General features: G+C 41.9%; 2 protein-coding genes across 3 annotated transcripts in view; both read left to right on the forward strand.

Moving 5' to 3' along the window:
* Window positions 1–450: 450 nt before the first annotated feature.
* LOC124105752 (putative monooxygenase p33MONOX) lies at window positions 451–1,796 on the forward strand. Its single transcript, XM_046463072.2, has one exon. It carries the CDS (start codon window positions 922–924, stop codon window positions 1,690–1,692), a length of 771 nt encoding a protein of 256 aa, XP_046319028.1. The 5' UTR covers window positions 451–921; the 3' UTR covers window positions 1,693–1,796.
* A 9,974-nt stretch (window positions 1,797–11,770) lies between these two features.
* The window catches only part of LOC124105785 (aldehyde oxidase 2), a 77,854-nt gene continuing 63,934 nt past the window's right edge, over window positions 11,771–25,690 (forward strand). For both annotated transcript variants that reach the window (XM_046463128.2, XM_046463129.2), the window contains exons 1-7: window positions 11,771–12,664; window positions 13,581–13,689; window positions 15,065–15,191; window positions 16,970–17,031; window positions 19,305–19,394; window positions 22,148–22,228; window positions 23,933–24,077. In XM_046463128.2, the coding sequence (XP_046319084.2) occupies window positions 12,627–12,664; window positions 13,581–13,689; window positions 15,065–15,191; window positions 16,970–17,031; window positions 19,305–19,394; window positions 22,148–22,228; window positions 23,933–24,077 (652 nt within the window). In that variant the 5' untranslated portion in view covers window positions 11,771–12,626. The remainder of the gene's footprint in view (window positions 12,665–13,580; window positions 13,690–15,064; window positions 15,192–16,969; window positions 17,032–19,304; window positions 19,395–22,147; window positions 22,229–23,932; window positions 24,078–25,690) is intronic.

The raw sequence follows: 25,690 nt of genomic DNA on the forward strand, positions 1-25,690 counted from the left end.
GGTATAAGTAGCAAATCACATTTATACATTGGATGAAGTAGTTTTATAGAAAAGATTAATTTTGCATTCAAAGAAATGCACAATACATATGAATATGTAATGTTTTTCTACCTTAAGTCAGTACTTGCCCCAGAAATTCTATGTCCTAAATTTACTATATTGTTTTCTTACTCATTCAAAAGTATTCTTTTAAATTCATTACAGCACACTGTGTAGGGTGCTGTTATTTATTACAAATAAAACTACAGAGCAAGTAGTTCTTCCTGAGATTCATTATCTCAAATTGACACTAATCAAAAACTCCATATAAAAAAGTGACCATGTGAAAATGTTAAAGATGATGACTATCTGCAGAGCTCTACACACCCAAGCCCTAAGTTAACAAAGATGGCCTGGAATCAGCATTGTAAGAAAGCAAAAACTTATTGTAAAAGATCACAGGAGCGCTTGTGCTCTCTAGTTGGTGGTGCAAGCAGTCGAACTTGCCGCCGCTCCCACGATGGCTTGGGTCTGGACTGCGCCACAATCTCTTGAGAGAAGTGGGTCTTCGGATCCTCTTTAGTGCCGGAGTTGGGGACGCAGGCAGCTTGGACACAGCGGGATAACAGAATCTCTGGATGGACTCTTCCTGGGAAGCCTTGCTAATTTGCAGCACCTGGACAATGTTCCTCATTAATACCTGTCTGTCAGCATAGTGGTGACATCATTTCACTGTGGTGGCAGGGACTCAGCTCCGAATTATAAATTGAAAAAAACCTGGATCCCAGTCTATCAATGGCTTCAAGACAACCAGAAGTACCTGCTCTTGGGCCTAGTGGGCCCCTAGGCAAGATGTCCCTGCCCATCGGGATGTGCTGTAGGGCATTCAGCTATGATGATGCCCTTGAGGACCCTGCACCCATGACTCCTCCTCCATAGGACATGGGCAGCATCCCCTGGAAGCCAGTGATTCCAGAGTGCAAGTATCAGCACCTTGCCAAGGAGGAGGAAGGAGAGGCCAGTGTATCCCCCCCTGCCATGACCCTGTCAACGGTCACTGACAGTACGGACAAGGTCCCAGTGGTGAAGGCCAAAGCTACCCATGTCATCATGAATTCTCTGATCACAAAACAGACACAGGAGAGCATTCAGCGTTTTGAACAACAGGCAGGACTGAGAGATGCTGGCTACACACCGCACAAGGGCCTTACCACCGAGGAAACCAAGTACCTCCGAGTAGCAGAAGCACTCCACAAACTAAAGCTGCAGAGTGGAGAGATAACAAAGGAAGAGAAGCAGCCTGCGTCAGCCCAGTCTACCCCAAGCAGCAGCCCTCACTCTTCCCCCAAGCAGAGGCCCAGAGGCTGGTTTTCTTCTGGTTCCTCTGTAGCCTTACCTGGTCCAAGTCCTAGCACCATGGATCCTGGAAGTGGAGATAAGGATAGAAACTCATCAGATAAATGGAGTCTTTTTGGTCTAAGACCCCTTCAGAAGTCTGATTCTGGAGGTTTTACTATCCAGGCCTACAAAGGCGCCCAGAAGCCCTCTCCCATGGAGCTGATCCGTGCCCAGGCCACCCGAATGTCTGAAGATCCAGCAACCTTCAAGCCACCCAAGATGGATGTCCCAGTGATAGAAGGGAAGAAACCACTGCCGCGGACCCATAATCTCAAACTGCGGGACTTGAATGTGCTCACACCCACTGGCTTCTAGAGTGTGTCTATTCCAGGGACTTGGGCTAGAGGGTTTCTTGTCCTTTATTCCCCTTTTACCTTAGCTCTGACATAGGAATGGTATATTAAAACAAACAAAACTGAGGATAGAGGTGGAGACATAATTAATTCTGAGAAACATCAGTGCAAAGCTTGTCCTTGTGTGGAAGAAACCATTTTGTAGTGTTTTAGAGTCAAACTAAAAAAAATCTCAGCAGTGATTTTGGGGGGAGGACTTCATTACCCTTTCTTATCATTTACCCCAGACCAGGACTTTGATCATTGCTTACTAGGTAAATGTTTATGCTATTCCAAAATCTAGGCTTCTTTTTACCACCATCAGCATAAATACACCATGGTGTAGAGGTGTCCGCTGACAAGTTTGGCCTTTTTGACTCCGCTGATGTCAGGTAGGGGGACCTAAGACCTGTTTAAGGTCTGGGTACAGTTAACAGCCACACTTCGCAGGGACCCCTATTTTCTAGGCTAAAACTGGTCTCCTTGCTTTTTGGTCAGTCTAATGGATTGCTTTGTCCTGTAATCAGTTCTTCATTCTTCTTGGTACCTCTTGAGCTGCTGCTGTTGGAGGGATGCTTCTCATTTACATGTCACAGAATAAACACTAGTCTTGCATATCCTTTCTTGCACTTTAAAGATTAAAGTAAGATTAGTTTAACTCCAATTTGGTTTAAACTTCCTAAAATAAGAAAATTAAGTCTATTGATTTAAGATATATTTTGTGATGCTGGGGATTGAATCCAGGGCCTTGTACATTCAAGGCAAGTGCTCTACCATTATTGAGCTATACCCCACCCCCTGCCCTAGGATGGTAAACTTTTAGAGTAAATGAAATTCATTTGAAATTAGTGTCAATTATTTCAGTTTCTTTGTATAGGTCAGGGCTTAACTTTTTGGAGGGGACATGGATATATTCAAAATAAGAAGAAAAGCATTTTTCACCAAAATGAGCCTCATATCTTTATGCAACATATCTTAGAAACTGCATTTTTATTTCTCCTCACTTTGTACATTTGTCTTGAACACTGTCTCAGATACTTGCCATTTTTGTTTTGGTTAGGATTTTTGTTTACATAAGAAGCTGACCTTCTTATAGAGAAGCCTTTAAGTCTAAAATTGTCAGAACAATTAATTTATTTGTGTCTTCTCTGTTATGATCTTTTGTTTGGACAATAAAGATCCTTACTGCTTTCTCAAAAAAAAAATATCACAGGAATACCCAAAGGGTATTTCTAATGCTAATAGATGTTTAATATCAAATATTTCTCAAAAATTAGAGTCAAATTTGATCATCAGGCCAATCATTTGATTCACTTGCTAAGGAATATTCAATAAGATACTTCCTGCTTGACATTTATTAAATTCATATGCACACTAGACTATATTTTTAGGTCCTTCTTTAGTTTAGTTGATCTAGTTATCTATCCTTATACTAATACTGTATTAATGAATACCATAGCAAGTCCTCCCTTGATCTTCTTGTTTTTCAAATTCATCTTAGCTGTTTGGTCCCATACCCTCCACAGAAAAAAACAAAAAAAAACATTTTATCCAATTACCCCTAAATATTAGGTAGGTAGAATTCTAATTAGAATTGTATTGAATTTAAATATTAACTTTAAGAGAGTAGCTGTGTGTGTGTGTGTGTGTGTGTGTGTGTGTTTGTGTTGCTGGGGATTGAACCTAGGGCCTTGTGCATGTGAGGCAAGCACTCTACAAACTGAGCTATATCCCCAGCCCGAGAGTTGCCTTTTTATACTAACTTTGCATTAAAGAAAATTTTATGTCTTTCCATTTGTGTAAATTTTGTCTCATGAGTAGATCCTATATTTTTTTTTGAAAGAGGAGAGATAAATTTGTTTTTACATGATCTATGTTTTGGAGCTATAAATTTTCCAATATTTATGTTATAACCATTCACTAGAATGTTTCTTTCTCCACCAATGTTTATATGAATTTATATGTTATATCACTTTTTCATTATTTTATTTTATCCATTGCAACCTCCAAAAATATGTTACACAATAAGAGAAAAGGAACTTTATGATTCTCATTTGACTTTCTACAATTTGTACCTTCCTAATTAACCTGCTCTTATCTATTTAGACTTCCTCTCCTCACTTTTCCTGTATAATCTCAAATTTTAATCAGAAGAGAATTGGTTTTTTGCTTTGTCTTTAAGGATAGTATTAGTTATTGGTTTTTCTAAGTAATCTGATTTCATTAGTTTCTTCCTGTTCTCTGTGATTTGGAGTTTTTCTTGAGAACAGCTTCTGAATCTTATCCAGTAATTTAACATAATCTATTTATTTGACCACAGTTCTCCTTCTCTGTTTTTTAATGTAATATACCAAGCCAGATTTAATAACACTGATATTTAACTTATAGTTCTGATATTGAACCACTCTTGTGTCCCAGAAATAATTCTTACTTAGTATATTATCCCTTGATACATTTCTGGACCTGATTTACTAATATTTTAATATTTATCTTTTTTTTTTTTTTAGCTTTCGGCGGACACAACATCTTTGTTTGTACGTGGTGCTGAGGATCGAACCCGGGCCGCACACATGCCAGGCGAGCGCGCTACCGCTTGAGCCACATCCTCAGCCCTTACTAATATTTTACTTTAAATATTTGTATCTATATTCATAAGTGGGATTATTCTATAATGTTTTCTAATATTTTGAGTTTATAAGATGAATTAGGCAGAATTTCCCTTTATATATGCCAGGGAGAGTTTAAATACCCTTGTCATTATCTTAATGATTGATTATACAAAACTCATCTATAAATCATTTGCTCCTGCTTCTTTGATGAACAATAGGATTTAAATCTTTCATCCTGCCCTTCATGATTTCTTATTCTGCTGTCTTGCTCTGTACAGAGGTATATTTCCTGCACTTTGTTTTCCAGGTCACTAATTTGGATTTCAAACATGATCATCTCATCTACTGAATTGTTCTTTGGTGGGTCTATTTTACTCCAGAAAGTGTTTCGGAGGGCCTGCAGTTTAATGTTCTTTTTAAAATGCAGATTGACAGTTGTCTCCTCCCACAGTTCTCTTGTGCTAAGTGTGTGTCCCATCTATTTTGACTGATCCTCCCTCTGCTCTTGGACCTGTATTAGTTTCCCAGGGCTGCTCTAACAACTTGTATAACTTAACACCACAGAAATGTATTCTCTCCCAGGCTTAGAAGCCTGGAATCAAGGTATCAACCTTCTTTTAAAGGCTCTAGGGAAGAATCTTTGTGCATCTTCCTGGCCTGTGGTAATTGCCAGCAATACTTGCCACATTGTGGCCTGAAGACACATCACTCCAATCTCTGCCTCCATCTCACCATCTTCCCTCCTTGTGTATCCATCTGTCTCCAAATCTCCATCTCTCTCATGACAGGTCATTGGATTCAGGGGTCACCCCAATCAAGTATAACTTCATCTTAACTTGATGACATCAATAAAGACCCAGTTCCTAGGGCTGAGGTTGTAGCTCAGCGGTAGAACACTTGTGTAGCACATGTGAGATGCTGGGTTCAATCCTCAGCACCACATAAAAATAAAAACAAATAAAAATAAAGATATTATGTCCAAACACTACTTAAAAATATTTAAAAAAACAGTTCCCAAATAAGATCACATTGGGAACACCAAGCTCCCTAAAAGGCCCATTAAATTTGTTTTTCATCTGTCAGCTCACTGGGCTTCAGCTTAGATTAGAGTACCCTAAGAACCCCAACCACAGGCTGTAGAACAAAAAATGTTCCTAATCCATCCTCATCCTCAGAAGGGTAGAAGCAAGAAGGCTGCCAGGGCCCTGTGATGCAAATAGAGGAAGCCCCCTAGCCTTGGGTCTCTCCCACTCCTCATACTCATCAAGTCTCAGGGACAAGAAGGGCTCAGGCACTGCTTTTGGCACTACTGACCTGCTTAACTCAATGTCAAGATTTCTCTCCATGTATCACCCCCATCCAAGGACCAAGCTCTCTCCAAATTCACTGTTCTCAGGCTGCTGATCTCCAGGCACTCCCTCAGCCTATGGGGAAGAATCCTCTCCCACAAAGCCCAGAGCCTCACTGGCATCCAGCTTCCCATAGACTCAGCAGAGGTAGAAAGGTTAGAGCCTGGAAGGGCACAGAAGGGACCTCATGGTCAGAAGAGTGGAGAGGGAAAGGCCTGGAATATGGGTATTTAATGATCAACCCAAACCCTCAAGGTCCTAAAAAGTGCTCACTGTCTGCTTGCCTTTGTTCCATCTTTGGATTTCAAATAACTCAACACAGAAGGCCGCACCCAGTGACACCAAAGCCTACTACCAGTACTTTTCCATTTATATCAGTGAGCAGAATGTGTTACTTCTTCCCCCACCCCCCAGGAAGAAGGCCTGTTTGAATTGGAGGGGAGGGTAAGTGTCATTTCCAATATTAATTCTTTTATTAGCTAACAGTATCTTTGATGTAAATCATACGTCCTTTTATATAACAAACATCTGAGCACCTGTTAACATGTGGAGTTTCTCTTGCCCACTGGAATAATCCATTTAAAAGTGAAGAAACTTGTTCTTCCTTCTTCATTAAAGGAAAAAAAAAAGAAAGAAAACAAAGTGATTGCTTTTTGCCATTGTCTTGAGTAAGATCTGAGAGTCAGAGGACTTGGCAGAAACTGCAGCTCACCCTCCTGCTTTACTTCGCACAAGTCTTTGTTCACTCTGAAGTGGATGTTTTCCAAGCTAAGCTCCCCAGAGCCCTGGGGGTTTCTTAAGGGAAAGAAAGCCAGAGGACTTGAGACCTCACTCCCCATCTCCTCAGCTAGAACAGCCACCTTTTTGTTTCATCTGTTTACACTTCACAAGATTTCACTCAAACAAAGGTTTCCTGGCCCAAACAAGTTTGAAAAACATTTTTTCAAAGGCAATGCAGGATCAGTTTTCAGTTTCCCAGCAATTAATGCAATTGGTTCCCTAATCCAAAGTACTTTTATATAACCTAAATCTAATACCATTATCCAACGTTAGTACTCCAAAACTGTTTTTCTATCCTAAATGCTTGAACTTTATGTCAATGCTGAGAGATATTTTCCAATGGCTGCTTTGGGAACACCATGGTTCATGCTTTCTGCTCTCTGGTAGCATCCAGCTCCCATCAATGGTGACTATGGGCCCTTTGTGTGTACAAGTCGCCCTCTTTTAGAGGGAAGCATGAAGTGGTGAACAGATTGGGGACCCTTAAAAAAGCCCCTGAGGGCATTCAAACGAATGCCCTCAAACTAATGCTCTTAAATGGAAGTGACCACATCCTGTGTCTCCACGTGCTCCTTTCTCTCTCTCCCCATCCTGCTTACCTTCTGGGTTCAATTCTCAGGGAATTAACTCTTGTTCATCTTTCAGGCCTAAATGTGCCTTTCTCAGATGGATTGCCTGGTCCTTGTCCCCAGAAACAAGGCTACTTTCTCCGTTTTGTGTTTGTCAAAGGCATAAATGTTGAATTCCCTGCAGAGAAAGGAAATGGATGGATCTGGTGTCCTTTGTACCTCTGCCACTTAGCAGAGTCTGGTGCAAGGCAGATGCACAATGTCTAGCAAATTAGTTCATCATTAATGTCTCCTTCTTTTAAAGTATCTTGGGTCATCAGTCAAGTACTTATTCACCCTTGCAATGAATACGTTATCATTCACCCTGGGCACTGGGTGGGGGGGTGGGATACAAGTAGCTATTGTATACACTAAGGTTCTAAGTAGAGAACATCAAGTTAAAGTAGAAAGACACATAGAAAAGTAGTTTGACTAGAGTTTGATTTTTGTTGTTGTTGTGTTTTTCTTTGATTTATTTGGTTTTTATGTGTATGTGTAGTTGTTTTTGGTTTTGCTTTGTTTTACAGAGCAAGAGCATCTGAGGCCAGAAACAAGGACAGACTGTGGAGGACTTAGGGCTGAGTTTGGACCTTATGTTCCTGGCCACAGAGAGCTACTAGGGGTTTTTGAGCAAGAGAAACATGATCAAAAAGGCTAACTCAAAGGTCCCTACTCACTCACACCATGATCTACAACTTCTCACAAACCTATTGTTAATTTATTCAGCCACTTCTTAATACAAGTGAAACTCCCATACACACTTGTGTCCACAGGTATACTAGGCCTGGTATGCCTAAGGACCTGGGCATTAGAATTGCAAGGAAAATTGAAAGCTTCAACTCATTTGGTTAGGAGTATTTTCTGGAACACCTCTGTGGTGGGAAAGATGCTGAAACCCCATCTGGATCAACTGAGAAAGAGATCTTCCCCATTAGCCCTGGCAGAGGGATGCCAGATGTCTGTGGTTTCTGGCCTGACATGCTGTCATATAGTGTGTGTTCTTAGCATAAAGGGATTGCTCTAATGAGGGTTCCATGACCTCATGAAGGAAGTGTGGGGAAGAGAGGTCTTGCCATCTCTCCTGAGCATCTACTTGCTTCATAACCTGCAATGCCAAGTCCTGGGCATGACTTCAGCTGAAAGAACAAGGACTGCTGGATTTTATCTGTAGACAGCTCACTGGAGATGTTCAGAGAGGTCAGCCTGGTATGTTTTCTGATCAAGGGTCTCTATGTATACTTAGAGGTATTTCAACCCAGGAGATCTTGGTTTTGGTTCCTGCTTTACCTTTTACTCCTGCAACCACTTTGGCCCATGGGCCTGACTAGATCACTGTGGCTGACTAGATCACTGTTTTCCAGCATAATCATAGGGGTGGGGAAAAGGAGTGCAGAGGGGCTGGGTGGATGCAGCACCCCACACCTCCCCTTCCACTAGGGCACAGGCTGGACTTGTTCATACGTTTTCCTCCGAGGGGACATTTCCCAGGGTAGAATAAGAAACAAGTTGGGCAAGTGTGAGGTCTCAGGAAGCCCACCCCACACTCCGAGAAGAATGAAATCCATCCAGGATATGTTCTTAGGCCAGAGGTGACATTGCAGAGGGAGGTTGGGCCTAGATTATTGTTTTTCACACTGATGGTTTTCAAACTAATGCCTTTAAACTTCAGAAAAAGCTAGAAAAGGTGTGGACTGTGTGCCGAGCCAGCTTCGAAGCCAGGATTGGTAGGAGTAAGGAACAGGATTAGAGGCCAAGCCCTCAACATAAAAAACCCCAGAGCAAGGAAGTCTCCACCTCCTGCCCTCCCCTCTGAGGCTCCAGCCTGCCTGCTTCAGTGCAGGGAGAGATGCCAGTTGCTGGTCCTAAATCCTTTCCACTCACTTCTGTGGCTGGTGCCAGAGAGCACTCCCCATAGAACTGTGAGCGGAGCATCAGCAGGTGCCATGCCTTGCCCATCGAGATCGGATGCGTTGGTTTTCTTCGTGAACGGGAGGAAGGTGAGTGTTGGGTGTTACTCCCCGGCTTGCAGAGGTAAGCCTGCTACAGGGCCTGATTCCGTCTATTCCCCTCTCAGTCAGGGCTTGGCTCTAGCAGTTCCGTGGGCTCTGCCATTTACTGCATGACCTTACCCAGGGAGCTTTGCCTCCCTGAGTCCTCACTTGTGGAATCTGTTTCTTGGGGCTTTTGTAAAGATGAAAAGAGAGCCACTCCTTCATTGCTTAGGATCCCACAAAGTGCTTATATAACTGAGTCTGAGACACGAAGGACTTTCTCCAATAACACATCTTCATCTTCAGATTCAGGAGGATAAGAAATGGAGCTTGCTTTATCTTTCTATTTACCAACTTCATTTTTCAGTTGAGCCCCCTTTAAACAGAATCCATCAAAGTGTAATCTCCATCAGTTTAGTGTCCCCCTCTCTCCCTGGGTGTAGCCGAGTTCCAGAGGGAACCTATGTGACAAGGGCAGGGTCTCCTGGTTGCCACTTTTCCCTAACATCCTCCCCTCCTGTCCTCAAAATCCATCCACACAGACCACTTCTTGCCCTCAGCGCCCTCTGCCAAGCCCTGTCATGAGTCTGTATCTCTCGAGGGCCCACAGCTTCTCTCGGGCCTTGTCCCCTCTCCTCCAGGGCCTCTCTGACCTCCAATCCCACATTCCTCACTGGGGATTGGTGTGTCTCCCCCACCCACACACACACCTCTGGGCTTGGCCCAAGAAATGAAATAGACCATGGAGCCCCTAACGTCTCATCGTTTGCCTAAGAACCCTCTCTCCTGTATCAAATCTTCCCAATCAGCAACCACCGTGTACTTCCAAAACAATCCACAAGCTGAGCCCTACCTGCTTTGCCACTGGCCTTGGCTTTGGAGACTCAAAAGCCAGAGGCAGCTCCTTCCTCCTCATGCTGCTCTGTGTCCTTTCAGAGTAAAGTAGCTGCAGTCAGAACAGAATAAGTCCAGGGTTAGAGGTGGTGGGGGTGAGAGTGTTAGGTGATAAAAAATAGGATCCCACCACATTCTCAGTAAGTGTTTTAAAGGACTTAGGGTGGTATAGGGGCAGGCAGAGGGGGACTTCTTCCCTTGGATAGGTGCCCCTGGAATCCAGAAAGCAGCTGAATTTTAATATCTCAACTTGGAAGCACCTTTCTATAGTTCCTTATTCTTTGAGGTCTAAAAAAGTATATGTCTTCCTTTTGGGGAAAAAGGAAGAATCTAACACTGACACCCACTGGATCTTCTCTTTCTCTATACAACAGAATGGCCATTTTCTGGACACCCCAAGACAAAGTCAAAAGGAATATCCCAAGATACACAAGTGGGAAAGAGGCACCAAAAAGGACCCTCATGACTTCTGAGTGCCAACACTTCCACTTCCCAAGGGGAGGGATAGAGGAAGTCTAGTGTCCCACCAGAAACACCCTGGGCCCTGAGCAGGGTGTCAAGGCTCACTGTAGGGCCACTCTGCGTTGAGCGGACTGGCAGGCTCCAGGGCTTGTCCAGGATGACAGCAACTCTCCCCACTCCCTTTTCTGCCACAGATCATGAAGACCCCTGATGTCATCAATCATTTCATAGAGGTTCCAGGAACTCCTTCTGCCAAGTTTTCCTCCTATAGGACCCCACACTGCACACCCACTATCCAAGTACCTCCCAGATTTGAAATATTTCAAGAGTACAATAGGTTGAATTGGAAGATTCCACTAAGGTAGATAGTGGAGCAAATGTGAAGAATACAAGTCCAGGGACATTTGTAGACAGAAGTGGATCCCAGTTTTTATCATGAAGATCAGAACTGCCATGCTTTGTGAGGCTCCTGCCCCTAAATGTGCATGAAAGTTGTCTGACCTCAGAGCACCAAAAAAAAAATAAAAAAAATGTGCGTGTCTAATATTATAGCCCAAGCCCTAACAGGCTGTAATAGACATTCCACTGGTCACTGATTCAACCCCACAATAATCTCTCTTCTGTTTTAACACAGGTGACAGAAAAGAATGCAGACCCAGAAGTGACTCTGCTGACCTTCCTACGAAAAAACTGAACCCTTTTTAGCTAAGTCCTGGCTGTGTCTGTTCCTTAAAAATTTAGCCATGTGACCATGGGAACTGATCACTTCCTCCATCCAGTTGGCCCTTGGCCCTTGCTATTTGTTTTTGGCCATGGTTTTAAGTTGGATCTCAGGTGAAGGAGGCTAGTTTGGAGAGGAAGAATTTTCCCAGAGGTGCTTATATTTAATAGCATAAAATAGAAATTAAGTTCTTCATTTCCTCACGAAATAGTCCCTGGAGGGCTTTGCAGGTCCCCAGCAGAGTGTCATGTAATAGAAGCTCCTGTTAACTGCCCATTCATGAAACTAAATTCTCCAGAATCAGTGAGACAGTGTCAGAGGAAAAGATTTTCTTTCCCTATACCTGCTTTCTGACACCAGACTCCTCCAGCCCCATTTTATATTCTGGAATCTAGATCTTCATAATGGCCAACATATTTTAATTGGCAAATCTAATGGATCTCTTGGAGTTGCCAGAAAAATAAAAATAAATAGAGAAATTTCAAATTAATGAAATTGGCCTCTACAATACTGTTTATAAGCCCACAAGCTCACATGGTTTATAATTAGTTGTCAATATTTGAAAATTAGGAAATTCCATGTTTAAAAAACAAAATCAAGATTTTTCAGCTTCTCATTGTGACTGGGAAACTGGCCAGTCCTGTGTGTGTCAGTAGTCTTCCTTAGAACTCAGTAGGGACTGTGCCTAGTTCCCTTTGAGTTCAGGCTCTCCAGTCACACCCTTGCCACTGTATTTATTTGTGTGACATCTCTGGTTAAGCATTTGAGGCTATGTTTTAATTCAGATGAATAAGCCCTATCATTAGGATAAAATAGATAATAGCAATAAAGAGTCAGTGATTCTGAAGTGTTTTTAGCCAGTCTAGTCGATTACATCCAGTTCCATAAATTGTGTGAAACAGATCACAGGGAAAAGGATGAATGAGGCTGGGCCTAGATTTGGGATTGGACCTGGACCAATCCAGGGATGCTCAAGGAAAAAATCAAAAAGTAAAGATAGGAGTGTCCTCTGAAGAGTCCTTGTTTTCAAATACAATACAAGTTACTGAGCAAAACTCATAATACATTTACTAAAAATAAAGTGCTTCTCTTCCAATTACATGATTACAGCTCAGAGGAAGACACATAATGAAATAGGATTTTTCAAAGTTTTTACATCATTATCCCATGAGATGCTTATAATAAACCTGTGACAATAAAGTAGATATTATGCCTCCTCTTGTGTAAATTAGAAAATAGGCAAGAAAAAATTAAATATGGCCCATGTCACACAGCTAATAAGGTATGGAGTGGCCTTTAATAAGACCTGGAAGAAAGAACATGACTTCAGAGACCTGCAGCTCACCCCACAAAGACCTTTAGCGACACCCTAGGGAAGCAGCTAGCTATGCTAGATGCAAAATGTTCCCCTTGGCAACTTTTCCTTGACCACCCCGACCTCCAGTAGGCCTCACAGGAACCAAATATGCCTGTGGAAGAGGAAGTTGTGGAGCCTGCACGGTGATGGTGTCTAAGCACGATCCAGTATCCAAGAAGATAAGGTACCCACAAGACACTCAGAAGCCAGAGGAGGGCTTTGTTTTTCTGCCTGGCTTGTGTTCTAATCTCGCAACTAAGAAAGATTTTTGGATTTTTGCTATCTCTAGATCTCAGACCCCTCTGAGAAATCCCATAAATGTTGGGAGGCATCTACTCAGATAATGCATAAGCTAATTACATTTTACGTATCATTTCAGGAAGATCATAAACCTCCCAAGGCTCATCTACGTGCCCTAGATTAATAAACCCCACCTTAGGCCAACAACATATTTAACAGATGAGGAAATTGAGACTCAAAAAAATTAAGTAACTTGTTCAGGGTAGAACTTGAACCCAGGAAGCCTGAAGCTAATTCTCTTTCTACTTTTGGGATGCCCTAACCCTGTAGAACAGGTATCTGGGCAACATTATAGAACTTGGGCTTTTTCCAAATCCCATTGGCCCAAGAAATTAAGAGATGGTTTAGAACATAGGTCATTCAATATCATTTAAATTAACAAGCAAAAAAATACCTAAATGTGTAGCTGTGGGTAAAAGACCCATATGTTTTGCTTGCCTTTGCTTTTTATGAGGTCAGTGTCTCAATGGATATCTGTTGAAGTTCAATCACTCTCCTAGAGACCTTAGTCCATTCCTGTTGTTCCCAGGTGAGTCCATTCTAGGCCTAGGAAGTTTTTCTGAAGTTCAGAATGCCCATCTCCACCTTAAGGATCCTCAATCCTTGCAGATAGCACAGAGGCAAAGAGAGGACTGACTCTAACTTCTCCTTGCTGTCACCTCTCCAGTTCCCCAGCCTGTCAGAGCTGATTGATGGGCTTTGGAGGTTTTCTGCTGCCCTTCTGGCTCCAGTGTTCCCCATGAGGCAGGACTGTGTTACTCCTCCTGTTTTTTTTTTTTTCTTGTGTTTCTCATACAAAGACACTTCTCCGTCACTGCATGCCTGGTGCCCATCTGCTCTCTGTATGGAGCCGCTGTCACCACCGTGGAAGGCATTGGAAGCATCAAAACCAGGCTTCACCCTATGCAGGTAAACATTCATCTGAAATTTCACACTCCTTAACTTTATTGCTTTACCAAATGTTTCTTAAATGTACTGATTCTAGATTACAGTCAAGTAAGTAGAAGATTGGGATGTGCGTTGATCAAGGTAACAACATCTGTCCCTTGATTTAAAAGAAAGCTGGAAATACATCTATATTCTATTAGATGGTCATTCTTCTCATTACTTTTTCTACCTGAATGATAAGCAGGATCATCAAAATACCAATTAATGCCTATTGGACTATGAACTAGAATACATACTACACACTGGCTATTATGTGTAGAATAAATACCTCTGTAAATAAGAGGATAAAATTCAATATTGTTCCATGTGACATAGAGGTCTCAGGAGTACAATCAGAATTGGGAATGAGTAGGGTCTAAAAATAACTTTTCTAGATTAGGAGTACAATCATTTGCCCAAATCCTAACCTAAAGCCAGAACAAAGATTTTGGATCCAAGAGTAATGGCATACATTGGCAGAGAACACATCAGTTCCTCTGTCAGTGTCCTAGAGGTTCAGGGAGTCACAAGACCAGATCAACTGAATCATTCGAGGCAGAAGGAGCCCCAAGGATCTCTGAGTTTAACCACATGAGAATCATTTCCAAGATAAGCAAAGGTAAAGAATCCAAAAGAGTCTGTTAGAATCTACTAGATTAGGCAAGATGCTCACATCAGGTCCATAAACCCCAATCCTAGGATAACACTGCATCCTGAAATCTAGAACAGGGCTTCCCAAGTTTACTGTTCCTAAACATCACCTGGGAGGTTGTTCAAGATGCAGATCCTGAGTCAGGAGGTTGGGAGCAGGGACCCCGAGTTCTGCACTTCCTACCAGCTCACAGAGGAAACCAATACTGTGGGACCACAAACCACCCTTTAAGTAACAAGGATCTTGAACACAGACCAAAATCCTTAAAAGTATAATTTCATCTGAGCCAACACAGAAGAATTCAAAGAAGAAAGGAAAATGAGATTGACAGCAGATAGTATTCAAATTAATCAAGAAGAGGTAGCCTCCTGGTCAACCTCCTTGATGGAGTGTTCAAGAAACTATTTTTGAAATTTATGCACACTCATTATAATTATTGATGCCTGAAGAGTTCTTCTCTGGGAGTTGAAGGTGCACAGTATCTCAACTTGAAGGATTGAGCACTTGACTTTGAGAAGTGCCTAAAATGATAGTCTATGGCTTCTGAGTCACTTCCTCCTGAAGCCTCCTAGGAAAAGGGACACACAGACCCTAACAAAAGGGCTGGGGTACATTTGCTCAGAGGGAGGGTTCCACCTCTCATACCTTGGTAAGAGTTGATCACAGCAGGAAAGTATGCCTGTACCCATGCTTATGTCCTTCCAGGAAAGAATTGCCAAGAGCCATGGCACCCAGTGTGGATTCTGCACTCCTGGGATGGTGATGTCTATGTATGCACTGCTCAGGAATCACCTGCACCCCTCAGAGGAGCAGCTCATGGAGGCCCTGGGAGGTAGGTCTGACACAGGGGAAAACCACCAGCTACCCACAGCCAGGTGAGAAGTTTTCTTCAGGCTGTTATAAGCCACCTTCCACATTATTCCTGCCCTACTAAGACCTCCACATAGGTCATTTCTAAAGTAGCTACAATTCACCCAAGAGCAGAGAAAGATACTAAGCAGTTCCCTGCTTATCACAGTATATACATGTATGTTCTGCAAAGCACTAATGCACAGCATATGGACCACACCACTTATCTGTCCAGTGATTTGTGTGGCTGCCTTCATTAAGGGCCTGTGTTAGTACTGGGGCTGCCCTAACAAAGCACCACAAACAGGTTGGCTGTAAGGAGGGCCATTCCTTGCCTCTTCCTAGCTTCTGGTGTTTGACAATAGCCCCTGGCATTTTATTTATTTGTTATTTATTTGGCTTGTAGATGCATCACTTTAATCTGTGACTCCATCTTCACATGGACTTTTCCTGTGTCTGTACATCCAAATCCACCCCCCCCTTTTTTTTTTTGAACAAGGACACCAATTCGTAGGGCCTTCCATAATCAAGTATAACCTCATCTTAATTCAGTTACATCTACAGAGATCCTATTCAAAATGAGGTCATAGCCGCAGGTTTTACAAGTTAGAATTTCAACACATCTTTCTGAGAGACGCAATTCAACCCTCAACAGAACTCTTACAAATTGAGAGAATCCTTTAAAATTTGTAATGGGTGTAAGTTACTAAAGAGGAGTTCATCAATCTGTCTTTTTTATGGGATCAGTAAACTTCATCTTCAGGTGTCAACGGTCCCTCAACAAGTCATCTGTCAGACACACAGATTCTTAATTGAGGACCCTCAAGCAAGCACACACCTGTATTCAGCCAGCTGCTGATGAAATTCCTCCTCTCTCATGTCCTCTCTTTTTCTCTCTGCTCCAATGCAGAATATCAGTTTAAGTCATGTAGAATCCCCACCTTCCTTGGGTCCCTCTCCTAGTCTAGTCCTTCAGCAGATTCTCAGTTTAAAGCATGGCCAAGCCCAATCTCCCTCACCTGGCATTCAGAGAACCCTGGCAACTGGTCCCGTTACCTAAGGCTTCCATCTCCTCCGTGTGACTCCCTTTAGTCCTTTCTCCTCTCTGCCTCTACACATTTCCTCCTCTGTACCTTGCTCATGTTGCTCTGAGGATTCAGACTGCTCCACACCAATCCATAGCTTGCTCATCTTTGAAGCCTGAGCTTCTTAGCAAGGTATCCCCATATGAGCTCTAGTCCACATTGACCCTCCCTTACCTCCACTCCCTATATCCTTGGAAACCTGAGGTTTGCAAGCTTTTCCATGCAATAGAATGTACTGCAAACTTCTTAAATGCATATTCTTGGGCCCACCCCCAAGACATTCTGATTCTAGAGAATCTGAACAGAGACAGGGATCTGTATTTTTAACAACTGCTTTCAAGAAATTCTGTTACCTGACCTTAAAGTCTCTGAGGAGACCAATGACAAACTGCCCGAGGCATGATACTTTTCTCATATTGTGCCTTGGGAATTATTTATAGTTTCTGTTTTAGGATCACCAATATCTTACAGTCTGAAATATAGTTGTTGTCAATAAATACACAATGGAGATGGAGATGGAGCTCAGTGGTAGAGTGCTTGCATGGGCCCTGAGTTCAATCCTTAGCATCAGCAAAAAATAAATAAATAAATAAATAAGTATCTAGATCTATTTAAAATTTCACAAAAAGCCAGTAAATATAAGTCCTCCTGACAGTCATGCTTCTCCTCCAATTAGGTAATCTCTGCCGCTGCACTGGGTATCGGTCAATTCTTGAGAGTGGCAAGACTTTCTGCATGGTGAGTAGGTGGCTCTACAGAGCAAGAATGACAGGGACACAGGAATTAGTTTTCCAAGACCATCTCAAAAGTCTATAAGGGAGACAAAGTAAGTTAGCTCCAACTAACTTAAACTGGAGTTTAAGCTATTTCCTGGGGATTGGGTAAGTTCTGCACCACCTTTGATGTTGTCCAAAACCACAGACAAAAGTCAAATGATCTAACCAGACATCCAGATATTATTTATCAGTTAGCAAAGTATCTAGATAGGACAAGCAAGAGGGCTTCAGCAAACCCAAGTAGACACACAACAGAATAAAGTTTGCTGTGGTGAGGTAAGGTTTATTCCAGAATCTAACCAGCTGGGAAGGTGTGAACAGATTAAAAAAAAAGTTGAATAAGTAGAGTGGAATCCAAAATTCACTCCAAGTGCCACAGCACAGGGAGCTTCCTCTACAAAATGGGGGAACTTCAATGGGCTATTCTGAAAATCAAGTGAGTCTTCCTTGGCAGTGAGTAAAGTTTAAGAAATAGTTACTACTGTTTTTGATAATGTTGTTGACACTGTGAACTAGCATTTGACAGGGATACCAGACAGACGCATCTGATGACCCTCTACTGAGGGTAAAATGGATATGGGCAACAAAATCCTTAGATCCAAGCAAAGGGGACCCCACAGTTTAGAAGGCCCCCCTCTGATCTTTCTCCAGCAATTCTCAGGAGTCAATGGGGCCAAGTGACATGCCTACCTGTATCTTCACTCCTTTTCTAAGTCATTCTCCATGTATAGTTTTGACTCCACTTTTAGGGCAATATAAGCCCCTTTCCTGATATACTCAAGGGTGGATCATGACAGCCAGCATCTACACCCTGCACCCTAGGTCAAAGGGAGTGGACAGAACTTGGAGACTCTGGTGGGAGTGTTCATATGGGTGAGGCCCCTCATAGTGGAGAACAGAGCCAGGGCTGAAAGAGAAAGGGAGCAGGCTATAGGCTGGGGCCACCATTTGTATTCTTTTCTCAACTCCACAAATAATAGAGGTGAGCCTAGAGGTGGACCAGCAAGTATGTCCAACTTAACCACAAAGTCAGACAGATGTTTCATGTCCGTGTGTCCCAGACTTCTATTATCACATTGGGGAAGCCAAAGTTAACAAGCCAAGAAGTAAAATAGGGAATAGCCATGAACCCAACAAATTGCTGGTGTAAATGGAAAAGCTCTTGTGAAATACAAAGAAAGAAAGTTAGAGGAAAGCCCTTTCCCTATGGATGTGGTGTTATTCACCTTTCCAGGCAAACTGATTCTGGGGATAAGGTAAAATATGGTCAGACACTGCATCCTACAGCCAGCAGGTCCCATGGGACTTTAGTGGATGACAGCAACCCAGCCCCAGAAGGGTTGTAAAAGGTTGACATCTCCTGGGCCAAGGGAACACGGGCTTCTTTCCATTATTGTTGACTCAAGGTCCATCCTGGCAGCTCTCAGAGATTTCAGTAGAAAAGGAAGCTTTTTACATTCTTGGCCCAGCTATTTCAGTTTCTTGAACAGAATTAGTAAGATGGCAGCTTCAGACACTTGGGCAGAGTTAGAGAACTGCTGAAGACACTTAGGAGAAAGGAAGAATATAGTAGAGGTAAGTTTGGAAATGAAAGAGATTCAAATGAAAACCTGCTTTAAAATTCATTATCAACTCATTCCCAGTCAACCCATGTATAGCCCAAATGTCTGGGAGATCTGATTTCTTCTTTTGCTTCTTTCAAATTTTTCTTAAGTACCTTATATGAAATATGATTATAATGAACAATGTTGTTGAATATTGTATAAAGTATATTGCTATTGTCAAAAAACATTTTATAAATTAATTTTACTTCTAATAATTAATCTTAAAAATTCATAGATATACACAGTCTGTACAAAAATGTTCATATACTATGTAGTATGTAAACATGTAATGTATAAATGTAGTATATATGTATTTTATGTCAAATATCATTAATAGAATAGTGTGATGATAGTCTCTTTTATACTTTGGTTTTAAAGTTTGGTTTTTTTGGCTGTGTCATTTTATATTAGCATATATCTTTTATATACTATATATACATATTCTATGTATATCATCTTATATAAATAGAGAAATACAGCAAAAGAAGAAAGGCCTTATGATTATCCCTGTTCCAATAGAAACTACCAACAGTGTTAAAAAGTGAAAACTGCCAAATCCTTCAGGACACATATATACTTACCTATTTAAAAAAAATAAAAAGTGTTTAATATAAGGCATCCTACTTCTTAGGAGTCAGCTGACTGTCATCAGAAAGGAACAGGAAAATGCTGCAAGGACCAGAGAGAAAACCACTCCTCCTCACTGGACAGGAAAAGTGATGTGAGTGTCTTTGTTAGTTTAGGTCTCTGGCTGTGAGTAGTGCCTGGTCAAGTTTTGAAACTGGACTTGCTAGTTTCAATGGTCACTCTCTGCTTTACTTAGAACTGTCCCAAGTGTATGCTCAAACATGGCACTTTGCATTTGGAAGTGGGTAAAGTGGCCATCTGAAGCAAAGACTCCGATTTCCCCCTCAAAGCCTAAAAGACTAAAAGAAAAACTACGTGCACAACAGAAAAAAAAAACATCCACCCCTCCTGAGGGTGGATCTTCAGGTGGGAATGGATTTTGGAAGCTGCCCCTGCTCACACGGAGTCTGTACTCTGTCACTGTGCCTCCTCCTCTTCAAAGAGGGCACAGCAACCTCAGGAAGTCTGAGAGCCCTCCAAAGTCACGTGGCAAGTTAATGGCCCTCATGCCTAGGACATCCAGCCCTAAACATTCCAGCCTCTGGCTTTTCTTCAAGAGATACTCATTTCCAAAAAGGAGCCACTGCCAAGTTCTCAAAGGAATTACTTGGAGAAGTTGAAATGCAGAATAAAATAGAGAACTGGCTCCTGTTATACAAGGAAACCTGAGAGTCCAGAGCAAGTCTTAGCCAACACTGTGCCTATTATCCCCTCCTCCATCTCTGCCCTTCAAACCTACCTTTTCTCCATGTTTGCCTCTGTCACTTATTGGTCTAAAGAAAGTGTGCAATGGGGGCTGGGGATGTGGCTCAAGCGGTAGCGCGCTCGCCTGGCATGCATGTGGCCCGGGTTCCATCCTCAGCACCACATACAAACAAAGATGTTGTGTCGGCCGAAAACTAAAAAAAAAATTTAAATTCTCTCTCTCTCTCTCTCAAAAAAAAAAAAAAAAAAAAAAAAAACGAAAAGAAAGTGCAATGGAACAGAGAATGTTTCCCAATGGATGTGGGCTGCATCCCCCATGACTACTACCCAGAGGATCAGTACTTTGGTGCACTTAATACTTTCTAAAGTCAATCTCAATTTCTTGAGAATTCAATTTGGGCAATGATTGGTCTCTAGAGACCACCTGATTTACATTAACCAAACTTAAAAGAATATGATATTTAAACTGGAATGTGCTCCAATATTTGTTCATAAAGAAAAACACGATTATAAATTGGGTCTTGAGATCAGTGAACCACAAGTCCTTTTTCTTTTTCTTTTTTTTTTTTTTAGTACTTTTAGTTGTAGATGGACACAATACCTTTATTTTGTTTAGTTCTTTTATGTGGTGCTGGGGAACGAACCCAGTGCCTCACACATGCTAGGCAAGCGCTCTACCACTGAGCCACAGCCGGAGCCACCACATAAGTCCTTTTTCTACAGGAAATCTTGTATAGGAAACCAAATTATATTGCAAAGGCTGTGTGCCAAGCAAGGACACAGAGCAGTTGCACCATCTTAACAGGTACTGTTCTGAAAGACCCCTGTTCCATGGAGGCGGCCATTCTACCTGGCCAGATATCTGCCCTGCAACCCCAAATCCTCTTTAAGCTCTCTTAATATCTTCTGTTTGGGCAAGTCTTGGCCTAGAACCTGTTTAGGGGAACTCTTCATTTCTCAGCCTTGAATCATTATGCTTATCTGACATTTTCATTCTCAGGCATACTCTCATTTCTAAGTTTTAGAGATACACCCCATCATCACCTTCCAAGTACTGCCCATATTTAATCTAACATAAAAACTAGTCATTCTGATGTTGGCCCATAATGCCTCAATCTGTGGCCCTACAAAGAACCTTTATAAGGAAAATTTTCCTCCTGGAAGCTGTGAAGACCTCAGAGACATAAAAAAAAAAAAGGGCACGGGGGTTGGACAAATGTCAGACCATTTCACCTAATCATCACAATTACCCTTCAAAATAAGCATTACTTCCCCCTTAATCTTTAGAAAGGTTAAGTACCTTCCAATGGAAAGGTCAGAGAGTGGAGCTGAGAGTCAACTAGACCTGTATGCATCCCACATCTAAGTACCCTCCCCATGGCACCTGCTGCCACCCCTGCATCCCAAGGTTCTCTCCCAATTTTCCTTACTTCTTTAGGAATGTTTTCTGGCAACAAGTGTTTTCCAAAGCTAAAGCAGCTCTGAGTCAGGCGGGATGACAGTTCAGGATATGGTTCACTATGCTTTGGTTTCCTTAAGTGTAAAATCGAGATGATCATTGATTTCCTTTATACAATTATCATGAGAATTGAATAAATTATTAATACATGTAAAAACACTTGGGTTGGGGGTGTAGCTCAGTGGTAAAGCACTTGCCCAGCATGCATGAGGCCCTGGGTTCAATCCCCAGTACAGGAAGGAAAAAAGCATTCAATAAATATTAACTATTATTATGAAAGTCAGACTCCGTGAGTGAGTGTATGTGCATGCTAAATACAGGACTTCTCAGAGCTTTTATCATTTTGAATCCTGACTTGGCCTGGGGAAAGATAGTGGTACAATGTAGAGGACTGCTCAAACTTATTTAATGTCTGATAATTTTTCACTCAATGCCTTAGCATTTCCCAGAGTACTTTTTGGAGGAATTCATAGAATACTCTTTTCTCTAATATCATGCTACTGTAAAATCTGTATCTCTCTTACAAGATTCTTATTTAAGTTATTTAGTTTGAACCATTTCCCTGTATAAGGAGAGTAGGTGAATTAGTACTAGTTAATCTTGCCTAATTCCTGTAAAGAACTACAGCACTGTTGCCAATTGAGTGGGGCTGACAGGGCCATCTGCTTCTTCCTTCTATAAAGATTTGCACAGAGTTATTTGCGAAAGAGGAGTTCCAGCCGTTGGACCCAACCCAGGAGCTCATATTTCCCCCAGAACTCTTGGTAAGATGAGTTGGGTGTTTTATGTGCTTGTTTAAATATAACCGGTTATGAACTCAGTTTTATAAATGCACCCATTTCCTTCCCGTGACACTGTCAAATTGTGGAAGTGGTTGATAGGATGGCAATGCCTGTTCCCTCCCCAGCTCACCACCCCTGAGCCAACCCCCCCCCGAATGTTCCCTGAAGACCCATCTGAGGTTTTGTTAAAAAAAGATTACACCATTGCTTTCATCATTGTTATCTGGAATATGTCCCTGTCAACTGTCCAGGTGATAAAGCATTGTAAGATCCTACTTGGTTTTTCTGACCACTCCAGTGTGTTGACCCCTAAAAGCACCCCTATTCCTTACCCTCCCCTCTGTCAAAACACAATCTTCATTCCCAAGCATTCTGTGTCTGATTCTGTAAAACACCTTTTTCTGAAGGTGTTCATTCATTCATTCAAAAATCTTTGTCTATTTAGCAACATGCCAGCAATGTTCTAGGTACTGACATGAAGCAGGAAATCAAGCTAACAAAAAGCTCCGCCCAAGAGAGCTTGCAGTCTGGTAAGAAAGACAGACAATAAGCAAAACAATAGATAGGAAATACAATGTGTCAACCAGTAAGAAGCGTGAAGGAGAAAAATAAAATTAAACAGAAGAATAGGATGCAGATAGTTGCCAGAGAAGACTTCTCAGAGAAGGTACCATAGGAAGAAAGTCTGGGAGGAAGTGAGGGAGCCAAAGATGTGCAAAGATGTACAAAGATGTGCGGGGCAATAGCCATCCAGGCTGTGGGAACAGCAAGTGCAAAGTCCCCAAGAGTGAGAGAACAGCTGGCCTGGTCAAGGGACAGAGTGGAGGCTGGCAGGGCTGGAGTCAAGTAAGCAAGGGGCAGCCTCTGCTGGACTGAATGCCACTTGGCTTTTACTCTGCAAAAGACAAGGAGCTATTAGGAAGGCCTGACAGAGGAGGGACATGCCCCTGCAGATGTTGCAATGGGATCATCCCAGCTGCTGTGTTCAGAGTAGTCTGCAAAGAGCCCAGCAGGGACTAATGTCTTCTTGAGGGGTGGTGGTTGGGACACGCTGCCAGAGGAAGCAGTGAAAAATGAGTGGATTCAGAATCATTTTGCAAGAAAACCTAACCAGCTTGTTGATGGATGTGATGTGGGTGTGAGAGAGAGAGATAGCAAGGCTGACCCCAGAGCTTTGGGCAGCTGAGAGAGTACAGCAATTTACAGCAAGGGAAAAACTTTAGAGAAACGGGTTATTTTTCCTTTGGGGGGGGTTCTTATCAGGTGCTTAGAAAGGGATTGGCTGGCAGGAGCTCTGCTTGAGACAGGTTAAGTTTGAGAGGTTTGTTACATTAGTGCTCATTCAGAATTGAGTTTGGATTTCAGAGGCAAAGTCCAAAATAAAGATGTTAATTTAGAAGCATTGGTGTAGTTGTGATTTTTAACACCATAAGACTGAATTATGCTAAATTAATCCACTCTGAGTGGTCAATGACAGGTACCAGCTTATATTGTCACTTGCCTCCCCTCCCCCCGCCAAAAAAAATCTAATTACAGGAATTTGAGTTTAGCCAATAGGTGTAGTGAGCATCTTTCTGGGCAAGTGGAGCCCAGAACCCCCAAAATCTTTCTATTCCACCTGGATCCTTGTTATAACCCAGGAGGACTGGTGTGCACACAAACACACACAGTTGCATTTGCCCTTAGAGGATGGCCGAGAACCCAGAAAAGGGAACCCTGACCTTCTATGGAGAGCGAGTTACCTGGATCTCCCCTGGGACCCTCCAGGATCTTCTGGAGCTGAAATCGAAACACCCAGAAGCCCCTCTGGTCCTGGGAAATACCTCACTGGGTGAGTGGCTGCAGTGGGTCTCATCCCACCATCAGGACTGAGCTGAACCTGCTGGTCTATTACTCTGTTCTTACTCCGTGTTTTAGGAATAAAAAATCTTATTCTGTATAATAAAACCAGTGGTCTCGAAAGTTGGAGGTACACATGCCCTGATAGTATACAAGGCGACTCCATGAGGGAGGGTGTAAGAAATAGCAGGGTTTTTAAAAATCATTTAATTTATCTATCCTTTTTTAAACATCTTTTATTAAGCCTACCTTCAAATAATATTATTTCACCTCATGTAAATAACAATGTAAGAACCTTATAATTATATATTTTCAATTCCTCTCCCCCCAGTCTTTGTGCTATTATTGCATTATATTTTTAGTTTTTAATTTCAGTCTATTTTTAATGGGTGCAATACAGTTATACATAAGAGTAAAATCAGTGTGATATGTTCTTACCTGCACATGACATAGTTTGGTTAATTTTCATTCTGCTGTTCCTCCCCTCTCCCATCCCTTCTCCCTCCCCCTCATCTCCCTTCCTCCACTCCACTGTTCTCCCTTCTGTTTTCAGATCCCCCCTTTTTAAAAAATATTTTTTAGTTGTCAATGGACCTTTATTTTATTCATTTCTATGTGGTGCTAAGAATGGAGCCCAGTGCCTCACACATGCTGAGCAAGTGCTCTACCACGGAGCCACCACCCAGCCCCAGATCCCCCCTTTTTTGTTCCTTACTTCTCTCTACCTTCTGCATATGAAAGAAAACATTCAACCCTTGACTTTCTGAGTCTGGTTTATTTCACTCAGCATGATGTTCTCCAGTCCCATCCATTGACCAGCCAATGACATAATTTCATTCTTCTTTATGCCTGAGTAAAACTCCATTTTACTCTTCTTTATCCAGTCTTGCTTTGTTTTTGTTAAATATTGAGTAGACATTGTACAATTTTATAAAAATATTCATGAATATATTAACAATACATTGTACACCCAGGGACCACCCACACCCATCGTTAAGAATTTGAATTTACCAAGAACTTGAAGGCTCCCATGTGCCTAACCACATTCCTTCCTTTCCTTCCCTTCTTGAAGGCAGTCCTTTGTCTACATGGCATGTCAGTCAATATTTTCCTTGTTTTTATGATTTTACCATGCATATTTGAATCTGTAAACAATGTCATTTAGTTTTGCATATTTCCAAACTTCACACCAATAGCCCAACACTATTATTCTTTTGCAATTTGCTTTATTCATTCAATGTTCTTGACCTAAAATTCACCCCTATTGTTGCATGTAGCTGTGCTGTATTCTATTGTATGAACATGGAACAATTTGCCCCTCCATTCTATTACTGAAGGACATCTGTTGAAATAGTTCCAGCTGTTTTCCAACTTGTGCTATTACAAATATTCTCATTTATGTCTCCTGGTACTTATGTACAAGAATGTTATAAGAATTTCCCACCCTTTTTATTTTCTATTTTTATATACATGTAGTGAGTATCTAAATAAATAAATGCATATATTGGGAGAGCATCTGTAAATTTACTTGGCAAGGATGCATGGTCATTGCCTTCACTTCTATACATATTTATTGTCAATTTTTAAAATTCATATCTTTTGTGA

This window comes from Marmota monax, unplaced genomic scaffold (assembly GCF_021218885.2).
Source record: "Marmota monax isolate L192 unplaced genomic scaffold, Marmota_monax_Labrador192_F-V1.1 WCK01_AAM20220418_F8-fsc00095, whole genome shotgun sequence".
NCBI classification, from domain to species: domain Eukaryota; kingdom Metazoa; phylum Chordata; class Mammalia; order Rodentia; family Sciuridae; genus Marmota; species Marmota monax.

Excerpts from the sequence above, each read along its gene's own strand:
- LOC124105752 (XM_046463072.2), top strand. The coding sequence starts at position 922 with ATGGGCAGCATCCCCTGGAAGCCAGTGATTCCAGAGTGCAAGTATCAG.